Source organism: Pholis gunnellus (assembly GCF_910591455.1).
Source record: "Pholis gunnellus genome assembly, chromosome: 2".
Classification (NCBI taxonomy): Eukaryota; Metazoa; Chordata; class Actinopteri; order Perciformes; family Pholidae; genus Pholis; species Pholis gunnellus.
The window spans coordinates 26,655,445-26,666,856 of record NC_136536.1 but is presented as its reverse complement, the minus strand read 5'-3'; the positions used below and the strand labels follow the sequence as shown (position 1 = coordinate 26,666,856).

The window sequence follows — 11,412 nt, the reverse complement described above, 5'->3', positions numbered from 1 at the left end:
CTATTGTGAGAGGCCAATGAGTTAATTCACTGAATACATTAACTATGCGGGTTGTCTATAGCCACGCAGGCGGTTACCTTCAACAGTGACGACACGCGCTGGATTAGATTACGCCCCGGCCACCAGGTTGTACAGGTTTGTACTCACGCCCATACAGCGTGCGGGTGTGTGGGAGACCCAAGAGAAGAACCAGTAGCATTAAACTTAACACAATGTGATAACACGGGGGTTTTCTCCTATGTAGCACTATCAGCGCACGAGTCATTTCTTTCCTCTCCCACGATGCCTCTGATTTCCCGTTCCTTATAAGCACACTATACGGAGCTATTCACCGACTGACGTGCCGCTGCTGAAGCTGAACTCGGAGGTGAGTGGACACAAGTTACTTTTAACAGTTACCTTTACGATAAGTGACGCAAACCAGTCGCTTTTATATATCCAGTGACAGGGTTAGCATGTACGACACATTTGGCCAACTCTTAAATGTTTTCGTCTTATGAAGGCGTACGTGCTATGTGTATATATTATTTTTTAAATGAACGACCTTACTGTGTTATTAACACGGCTGTGTTTTTGGTGAAAACGATAGTTACTGGCGAACGTAGTTAGGCTACTAAATAACAGCTGGCTAGGTTCGCTATTGAAACAACGTAGGTTAAATAAAGTGAACAGTCGGAAACGTACTTTATTGGAACAGCATCAACTTAACTTCCTACATACTAGCATTCTTATGTTTTTCAATGAATAGCCTATCCACGTAGCTACTGGTTCTCGATAATAACCAACAATACAACTTTGTGTTGTATTGTCCAACGTTACTGTTGGACTAGCTACAGTTGTCTTGTGACGTTAGCCACACTTTATTATGGTTACTAACGTCACAAGGAACAAAACGCGTCCCTTCAACACACCTGTTCTGTCAATCCTGTTTGGCCACGCAATTTAACACCCGCTCTACGCGGTAACGGGAAGCATTTTAATTTGGGAATTTGAAGTATGGAGCAGAATTATTAGCCTATGACTCGGATATCTGACTGGTGGCTGTAACGGAGGCTCGGTATTCTCGTTTACAAAACTTCTGAAGCCTGTCATGTGCCCCTACACCAGAGGACGGACCGCAATTCAACTATCCGGGGATCCTTTTATCACTAGAATGACGTCCCTGTCCGTCAGTGCGTGTAAACAGCGGGCCTGCCTTCGCTAAATATAGATTGAAGGGTGACCCTCCATTCGGTTCCTCTCTGAGTACTCAGTACTCTACCTCGTGTCCGTCCATTGTTGTGGCAACAGTCCACAAGAAGAAAAGAAAGCTCAAAGGGCACAATGACAATGGAAACGATTAAAAGTGGGAATAACAAGAATAAACATTTATGAAAGTTGTATATTTTTTATATTCGTTTTTAGCTTTTTGCTGGGAGGTTATTCCAGTGTAAATGAAATGCACTTTCTGATAATTACTTCCTGGTAATATTATAATTTCAATATAAATACAACTTTACATTGTGTAATGGTGTAAACCTATTTACATTTTCAAATCTATTCTAATGAGAGCCAGTGCAGGCCTTGTTGTTGTGTTCAGCCACAGCTTTCTGAACGGGTTCAAGTCAGGAACAGCTTTTACCACGGAAGTAGCACAGGAAATGAAAGAGGCTTGATTCATTTCCTTAAAGTTTTAGCCAAAAAAAAGATTTTTCATAATCCTTATCAGCTATCACATCAGTATTGTCAAATACTTATAATGGACCAGAGCTGTGGGGTAATATTAGAATTATTTACTGTTGTGCTGACTGCCTTACATACCGTGTGTGTGTGTGTGTGTGTGTGTGTGTGTGTGTGTGTGTGTGTGTGTGTGTGTGTGTGTGTGTGTGTGTGTGTGTGTGTGTGTGTGTGTGTGTGTGTGTGTGTGTGTGTGTGTGTGTGTGTGTGTGGACTTGTGCGCATGGGTATATGACAGGAAAATGCGACGTCATTCAAAGAAGAATGTTTTGGCAGTGGTGCTTCTCGTTGGAGTATTGTACTTTCTTAACTTCCTAATTGCTGTGAGTACCCCCCCCCCCCCCCCCCCCACACACACACACACACACACACACACACACACACACAAAATGGACTGCAAGGCTTACATTTCAGGCCATTAGTTGCAACACTCACATTTCTACTGGGATGCACCAATACTGACTCAAATAGCTGGAACACGTTTCGGTGACCATGGGGCTGATCTATTTACTTCAATTCTATATTTATAGAATATATGATTTCTTTACTGTGACAATAATTCCTGTTTAAGTTTTGACCAATTTGCATTAAAAAGGTTCACACTTCCTGTTAATTTAGAATTTGTACTAACTTGCTGGTGTACGATTTATTATTACAATAAGTTTTGATTTACAAAATTAGGAAATCAATTTTGAAGTCATAGTTGATGTTGCCTTACATGTAAAATAATGATCCCAGTCTCTTCCACACAGTGAGGCATACAGCCTATTAATGAAACACTGTCGGATCGGTACTCAGTATCGGCCGACACTTGAAGGCCAGGTATCCTCATCGAGACTGAAAAATCCTGATCGATGCCTCCCTAACTTTGTTTAATGCTTCAGTGTATGGAAACAGTGTCACAACTGTAATTAATTCTGATCGATCAATGAATGTATTTGTTTTGCAGGGCCGGATAATTTCACACGAACCGATTCCAAATGAGTTAACTTTTCAAGGAGAGAGGTTGGTTAGTAAAGAGTCGTGGGTGGAACGGGGAGATTACCTGCCTCTCAATGTGACCTATCAGGTGCTTGCTGGAGCCCCATCTCCTCAACAGAGTGAGTTAAACACCTTGTCTGTCCCTTTTGATGAAAGAAGAATTGATGTGATGGTCATTAACTTTGTGCAAAAATGATGTCCAAGACCATTGTATAATAAGCTGATAATAAAATGTGAACTGTTACAGACTCATGGTAACCTCCTTTTCCTTTTGCGCTTATTGTAATTAAATTAAACACACCATGTCAGTATACGCTTTAGCATTTGAATATTTACCTTATATTACGTGTATTTATATGTCTTTATCATTAAAAATTAGGTCACTTATGTTTTCTGCTCACTCACTAATAGCACACCGATCTGGAAAGTCAATTTGCCATCTTTCGTGGTAAATGCCCTTCATACCACGACAAGCTATTGCACTCTGTGTACTTCATTTACCAAACTTCGTGCACACACTTACGTTCGTAATCATTCACATGCACTAACATGCACCCAAAGCATGCACAGCCGGTCCGGCTATGTCAACAAAGTTAGGAGCAGCTTGGATTACAACACACAAAGAGAGAGAGTGACTTCATTCTCTGCTCAGGTAGACATTACTCCACTATATTGTTCCATTGACAACAGTTGTTTGCTGCTATATTAATGTTCAGAATGTTAAATACAGCTCCTTTAACTGAACTGGTTGGGCGCCACCATAGCTTCGGGGTTAAGCACAAACCATGGACCATAGCATGTCAATAGCTAGTTGGTTTTAGCTTGAGGTGTTAGCTGGTGATGTTATGGACAGAAAGGTATGCTTTGTTGCTTGCTGAAGATTCTTTTGTAGGACTGTATTGAGTGTGTGGGTCCCAAACATGGACATGTCTGCTGGCAGCAGAGCTGCATATTTTACAAATGAAGCGTAAACTACTGTATTATACAAATATGAAGAAGTTAAACACATAATTCTGTCTGAAAGCAACACAGTTTATACTGATGAATGCAGGAAGGACAACTGGGAAAAAAACCCGCCAACTGTGTGAATGTGTTTAAAGTAATATGTTTACAATATCACTACTTCATCTAGGGCACAAGTAGATCTGACTGTAATTTCATGTTTGTATTCTGTTAAGTTAATGTGTTGCTTAGATGTATTAATATGGCATGTATGACAATATTGTAGCCTTCTTCTTTTCAGCTGCAACCCGACAGGGCTAATTTTGGTTTAAATGCCATTGAGCAAATACAATGTAGATGTAAATTCTGATTATGTAGCTGAGTATCTACTCTTTGCTTTGGTGAGAGTAGGAGTCAAGGACAGTTTAAAGGTATATTAGATAAGGGTTAGAGAATAGAGAGAGGGACAAGTACTAATGATGGCTTGATTATTAACTGCAGAGTGATAGATCATAAACATGATTTACCATTAGTACCGGGCTTCTACTGGAATGGTCACTCAACAGATGAATCTGGTTACACAATACACTTTTCTGTCCGGACATGTTTTAGGGTATTTATCCGTTGGATTATCATCAGTGAAGAGGAAGAAGGGCAGCTATCTAATCCCCACCTTGAAGTCCCTCTTCTTACAGTCATCTCCTGAAGAGCGCTCTTCCATGGTGGTGGTAGTGCTGCTGGCAGATTTTGATGTCAGCTGGAGAGTCACTACAGCAGTGGAGATCAAAAGTGCGTTTACTTTGGAGCTGGAACAGGGCCAGCTGGTGGTCCTCCATGTTCCTCAGGATCAGTACCCTTCTCTTACAGGTGTAGTACTGTGTACAGGTGTAGGAGCACATGTGCTCCTACTTGTGTACTATTTGATTCACATGTCATGAGTGTCTGGTTGACGTGTGGTACTGACTGTACATGACAAGTGGACGTAGTCACCGTGATGTCCCCATTGGTTTGTGAACTACTCTTTTGAAGCCATGAATTAAGCATTTAGGCCATGGCCATCTTGTTTTTTTTGGAACCAGAAGTGACACAAGTGGAGAGGTAGAGCTAAGTACAACCAAACTCTGTCTGAATAAGACATATTTAGGCCTATTTGACTCTAAATGGACCATCATTTACTAAATGAACATCATGCTGTATTGAAGAAGACTTGAAACTAGAGATTGAGACCATAAACTCATGTTTACAATGTTTACTGAGGGAATAAATCAAGAGAGAAGTAGAGTCATTTTCTCATAGACTTCTATACAACCAGAGGAGTCGCCCCCTGATGGACAGTAGAGAGAATGCAGCTTTAAGACATGAAGCTTTGGCTTCACTTTTCAGAACTCGAGGTTGTAGCCTGGATACTGATATAGGTCTCTTTGGTTCTCCTGCAGGTCTAAAGAGGAACTACAATGATGCTCCAGAAAGGGTATTGTTCCGCTCCAAGCAGAACCTGGATTACTCCTTCCTGATCCACTACAGTGCCGGTCTTGGCAAATACTACCTCCAGCTGGAGGACGACGTCTCCTCCGCAAAAAATTTCCTCTCCACCATCAGGAAGCGAGTTGAGGAGCAAGAGGCGAAGAAGACCACCTGGGCAATGCTGGAATTCTCAGTCCTCGGCTACATTGGAAAACTATACAAATCCGCCCATCTTCCTCTCCTGGCCCGCTTTCTCTTCCTCTTCTACCAGGAAATGCCTTGCGACTGGTTAATGTCTCGTTTCCGAGATTTGCTGACACAAAAGGAGCCAATCATTTTCAAACCCTCACTGTTCCAACACATGGGGACTTACTCCTCGTTCCAAGGGACTTACAACAAGCTAAAGGACAAGAACTTTGAGGAGGGGTTATACAGCAATCCTTCAGCTGAGGTTTATTCTGATATGTCCACCTACAAGAAACACTTCCCCAAACTGGCCTGGGATGCTGGTGAGGGATTTTTCTGGGGACGCTCCCCAGAAAACGGAACTTACCTGACTGCAGTGTTCACAGAGCCTACAGTAGTGATGGGGATATTTGTAGAAACAGGATCAGAGGGCAAAGACCTCCTGGAGTCAGCTCAGGTGGAGATAGGCCATGACGTGATTACCACAGAGAAAGGGGAGAAGAGTTGTAAAGAGTTCCAGTCAGTGGGGACGTTAGGGAACGGGAGGTTTGAGAAGCTAGAGATGGACAAATTGTATAGTTTTAGCTCTTCTTGTCTGAGGATAAAAGTCACAGCTGGGCAGAAGGAGTGGGTGATCATCAAGAAAATCAGGATCTCAACAAAGCCTAGTACAATTCCACACCAAACCAAGGAGTGATTTCTTTCTTCCGGCCTGGTGAATATTATTTTATTTGACCTGCTGGATCTTGTATGCAAGCTGAACATCTGACTTTTGTGCCTTGTTAAACATTCTCACTGACGTAGCAACAATCCAGTGCCTAATGAAAAGGTGTGAAGCTGCTGTCAATAAGAAGATATTTGTTCCTTTGATGAGAATTGAAACATCACTGCTGATGATAATTTAGGTTATTTGTAAATAACAGTTATGGTGCTATAATTAGCTTCAGCTGTGCGTATTGGTCGTGGCATTGTTGGAACTTGCTGTTGCGGCTTTAAGACTAGATTAAGTATTAGAGGTTGTTCTAATTTTCTACCTCACGCTTGAGGCGTCCGAGGTATCCAAGGTAATTCCTTTCCAATCTATTTTGTCTCTTTAACAACATAAATACATCAACAAGCGCTTGAGCAACACTTCAGCGGCTATTCTCTGACAATGTAGCTTGGCCGTTTTATAGGTTTTGTCGCTCGTAGTGTGAACATAGCGTCATACAGCGTTTTGCTGCTGATAATGTGTGGTGTTGGTGTTGTTAGGTGGAGCTCAACCCATGGTCGGAGCCCAAAACCGACAACCTACTCAGGGAAGGGTACCTAGCAACAGGGACATTTGAGAGGAGGCTGGCGGACAGGTCTGGAATATCTCAGTCAACATGAAGCTGTGTCATGCCCATCATGTGTGTTACGTCCTCTCTCTGTAGACAGCGATGCACTGTTGTTCCTCTCACAGCCTCACTCCCTGGGATCGGTCCAAACGTGGTTTCCCTTTGCTTTGATGTCATCAGTCCCATCCCCCAATCCCACAGCTGTCTTCTCAAATCGAGACATCTGGGACTCACAACCGGGGAGGTGATGATCTTCATTGAACAATTTGCTATTGTGTTTCTTATTGATAAACTGAGATGCTGTGTCCTTGAACTTTGTGTTTTCAATTTTGATGTATAACAGGGTGTTAACAAAGAGGCACTAGTTTTGTGGACTTGACAGGGATTAGTTTGTTATTGTGTTTGCATTTTCATTTGTGTCCTTTGTGTGGTTGCTCCTTAGGTTAAGATAGGTAGCTATTTATTTTGCTTGTATTTTCTTTGGGTTTTTCATCAGCGGACACCTGTGAATTTAAGATGCATACTAGAGATTGATTTGTTTGGTTATTGATGTGGCACCATTCCATGGCCTTTTCTTTACGTGCCAACATTAGTTGATTTATCTGTGATTGTGGGTTTCTTTTCTGTTTTGTTGCTTATTTGTTCGGGTCCTTTGGCAATAAATGACAATCAACGCCTGATTACACTGGCTTGTGTTCTTCCCTTATCCCTAGACTTGACAGGGACATAGCGGTGGTGGCATCTTTACTCTAAAGTGGCAGAAAGGAGGGAAGGCGAATGGGTCAAACAAATGCTATTTTTATTTTATTTTAATTAGTTGTACCCAGTATGTAGGCTACATCCACACTAATAAGTTTTCGTTAAAACGAATATCACGTGACTATTCACGTACACTGGGCGTGATGGTGCCGGTGTAAGCAAGTATATTGGTTGTTTAGTTAAAAAAAAAATACAATATAAAGTAGTCTTTAACAATGAAAGGTCGTGTTTGATACTTAAGATCTAACTTTAAAATCTTTCTCTATAAACTCAAACACACATTTCGTGAAAAGTTTTATTTTTCAGACTTAGTTACAGTGCTGCAGGTCTTGCTCTATCTATCTCTCTCTCACACCAAATTTACTTTAATATTAACACTTACACATAAAAGTTTACTAGATTATGGGTCCATAAGTGGTCAACACACGTCTCTCACTCGTTTCATTGTTGTCTGTTCTCACTCGTAGCTGAAGTCTCTGTCCTACTAAAGAGCAATTCATGTTTTGTTCCTTTACATTTTAGCTGCGGACTTCACAATAGTTGTGCAGAACAAAATAAGCATTATTGAGGACAGGAAAGTCCTCCGTTTTGTGTTCATCACCGTCCCTAAAGCCGCTAACGTGACTTCAGACGGCCGCTCCGTAGGTCTGATAACGCCGCTGGACACGCTGCTCCAATAACAGCTGCTTCCTCCACAGAAATGCAGACTTTTACTGGACAACAGCTGCTAGTAAAGACAACAAGGTCAGCAACACCTGTAATCAGTTGTCCATGTTGAATTTACCTGGTAGTTGATCGGTAATTAATGCTGTTGTTTGTGATCTTCCGGGAAAGGGTCACGTGATAGAGGCGTGACGAATCAGGCAAGGACACGTCATGACTGCTAAGAACCAATCAAGTAGCGAACACGGGTGTGGGCGTCATCGTTTCCAAACGTATCAGTTACTGACCGTCCACACGAAAATGCAACTTCGGAGTTTTCAAACTTATCCGTCCTCGGGAGCGTTTTCAAACTCCTCCGTTTTCGGTGCTCGAAAACGCCGACGTAGTGAGGACGCTCAGTGTAAACGTAGCAAAACATATGCGTTTTCAAATGGAAACGGAGTAGTGTGGACGTGGCCTAGTCTGTTCTTTGTTTCATTTTGAAAGGGTTTACTTCTGTTTTCTACCTTACCTGTGTTTCATCAGTTGATTAGTCTCTCACATATTTTATTAAGGTCAGGTTGTCTGCTTTAGTTGCTGGGTTATACGTTCTAGCCTTGCTCCTTGTGTTTACTTTTCCTCAGTGGGAAGTTTTCTTAGCTTTTAGGACTGTCTCCTGTTACCTGCTGTACTCCAGCTGCTGCCTCCTCAACTCTTGATCTACTGTGGAACAGCAGGAAAGAGGCCAGAATACATGTCCCTACAGGGACACTTATCTTATCTCAAAAGGTGTGCGAGATTACCGGGCCTGTGCTGTGTTGCGTAACGTGGCATAAAAGAATGTTCCCTTCCCTCCGGAGCCCCGATGACCGGCTCAAACAGACGATCACGTCTTGGTGTGATGCATAGATTACGAGTGGACACTTTCTTTTGTCCCTGGGGACGCATTGTGTTCATCACCCCAATCCGTGGAAGATTTAAATTGATAAACTGTTGAATTTACTTTAAGATGTTTAATATTACAGTTCCATCTATCTCTCTCGTGAACCCCAACTATTCCATTACTGTGGGGATAAAAATATAATCTATATTCTGCTGTAGATAAGTGCTCTTTGTTTATAGCCTCTGTAAAAAAAAAAAAAACACACTTACTATTTTATTACACTCACAAAATGGGTTCATCTGTGCTCTCACAAAGATTGTAGCTTAAGCTAATTTGTATCTGCAGTCCCGATATATGGACAGAGAAAGCTGATGTGTTGACTGTGCCTACATGTACCAGGAAGCAGAGATTCTGCTATGTTACGCAAGGTCTCATAGTTTTTTTGTCTGATAAATAAATAAAAAATCACAAAATGTCAGTGGGAGAAATATTCCTACATGTAAACAGGAAAATAGAACCGTTCAGCTTGTAAACTCTAAAAAACACATTTCATTCAAACTGGACAGAAACTAAATAAAACTCACCAAACATGTCTTTTAGTCTCTCCACTGCTTTGACAATCAGCAACTCTGGGTGGTCGAAATAGATACGTCATTCACAGAGAAAGATTTCGCCTGGTTTGGTCAGCGAGGGACAACTAATCAAATTGAAACCATAAAAGAGGTAGAAGACTAAGAGGAGGGAAGAGATGGGTGAACACAGGCAGTGTAAAAAGGGTAGAACACATCTGTAACAACAAGCTTTTCATGCTTTTTACCTTGACCTGTTGACCTTTTATGATTCGTGAGTAACAATCAGACATGCTAAAATAAGTCGACACTGAGACTGCAGATTTTTGTAGCCATTGGTTTTCATCCACTAAGAATTTAATGAAGTTCACTGGTCTTGATGTTCGTCTTTGTGTCTCTGCTTGGAGGATGAGGGGGCTTCTTGGCTGGCTGGGTTCACTGACAGGGCAGCACCGTCCTGCTGTTCATCCCCATTGGTCTGAAAGGAAAGATAAAGACAATAAGATCAGCCTTTATTGTTTTCAAGAAAGGAAATTCAGGTTTTGCAGCAGCACAAATAACATAAATAAATACAGACCAATAGGGAAGTAAACAAATAAACACGAGGTATATATAGCTAGTATAAGAAGTAAAATAGAAATACAAGAGCAATTATGCTTAAAAGAAAATGAAACTAGAAAAATCTAGGTTTGCCTTAACATTACACAGTAACTCTGATGACTGTCACACCCTTGAAACTCACGTATTGCTTTTCAAATAGATCTTGTGAAAAGATAAGGCAGGACCAACATGTATGTCGGCTCTGAAATTAGGTTTTGTTTCTGACCGGCCACTGAGGCAGGTCAGTGAACGTTTCCACCAGCCTCTCAATGTTTGTGTCTGCCACTTTTGAAATCTATGTAGAACGCTTCAGAATTGTAGACAGTGGAGGTATGAAATATATCACTTAACTTAAAAATAACACTTAAGGAAAAGCTATCTGCCATGGTGACAGGTGACCTGATACCTTTACCTGCCACAGCCAGCATTTACTCTGTATTTAGTAGGTGCTAATTGCATTCCCTATAGCAGAAACGTACCTGCATAGTGTGCGTGCCAACATCCTGCAGCCTGTCTGTATTTTTGCTGCCAGAGTGCTGTAGGTCAAAGCCCCAGGACCTGAGCCTGTTGAGGCCCTCCACAGAGCGGCCTGTAGGGTTGATGCAGTGTGCTGGGATACGAGCAGGTAGATCCCAGGTCCCCTTAAAGTCTGGCCATGCCTTGCCCCTCTTCAGCAGAACACACACACACACACATACACACACACAATGCAATCAATATTTCATTAAGAGGGGAAAAATAGGTTTGATATATTCTAACCTTCTTCACTCCTGGGAGCAGATGTCCTCTATTATCAGCAATGAAGGTGGTGTGACCATCCTGTGCAGCAGGTCTCTACACACGCACACACACATTTTCAGATGGCAATTCTACTCTTCAAACTACCAGGCAATATGAAATACAAGCAGTATATCTAATACATCAGCAAAGTACTGTGTGACGTTTACTAGGCTACCTCTTTGAAGTGCTTCGGTTCACACCAGTTCTGCAGCCTCTGCGGCTTGAAGGCGCTGTCATACTGAGGGTGGGAAGTGAACACTAGGTCCGTCAGAGTAAAACACAACAGCTGAATGTGTAATGTTCCTAATTTGTATTTCTCAGATCGCACAAAGGTTACCTGGTTTGCTGAGTACATGTCTGCATCTGTCTAGCATCTGCGTCTGTTTTTGTTGACTCGTTGCATAGCAACGCGATCAAACAGGCCTATCCTTTCCAGACGTACTAACGGCCAATGTGGAACTAACACTGTGGTCAAATCAGCCACACTGAAATGTTAGTGCACCTATATACTGACATTCATGGTAAACACATTCAAACGGTCCAGATCCAGAACTTTGCAGTTAGTGAAAGG

At 41.9% G+C, this 11,412-nt stretch overlaps 2 protein-coding genes across 4 annotated transcripts; one reads left to right on the top strand and one right to left on the bottom strand.

Moving 5' to 3' along the window:
- Positions 1-172: 172 nt before the first annotated feature.
- Positions 173-7,291, top strand: LOC306703510 (alpha-1,3-mannosyl-glycoprotein 4-beta-N-acetylglucosaminyltransferase C-like). 3 transcript variants are annotated; one of them, XM_079169497.1, is made up of 5 exons: positions 173-367; positions 1,955-2,039; positions 2,666-2,816; positions 4,252-4,428; positions 5,076-7,291. In XM_079169497.1, exons 2-5 carry the CDS (start codon positions 1,959-1,961, stop codon positions 5,984-5,986), a joined length of 1,320 nt encoding a protein of 439 aa, XP_079025623.1. In that variant the 5' UTR covers positions 173-367; positions 1,955-1,958; the 3' UTR covers positions 5,987-7,291. The 3 variants fall into 3 exon arrangements, with proteins under 3 accessions (XP_079025623.1, XP_079025622.1, XP_079025624.1); XM_079169496.1 differs by having other exon boundaries at positions 4,252-4,506; XM_079169498.1 differs by lacking the exon at positions 4,252-4,428.
- Positions 7,292-9,828: 2,537 nt separating this feature from the next.
- On the bottom strand, positions 9,829-11,196 carry cfap126 (cilia and flagella associated protein 126; the record flags this gene model as incomplete). Its single annotated transcript, XM_079177084.1, has 5 exons — positions 9,829-9,939; positions 10,541-10,729; positions 10,821-10,895; positions 11,017-11,079; positions 11,179-11,196. 5 exons carry the CDS (start codon positions 11,194-11,196, stop codon positions 9,829-9,831), a joined length of 456 nt encoding a protein of 151 aa, XP_079033210.1.
- Between the last annotated feature and the right edge of the window lie 216 nt (positions 11,197-11,412).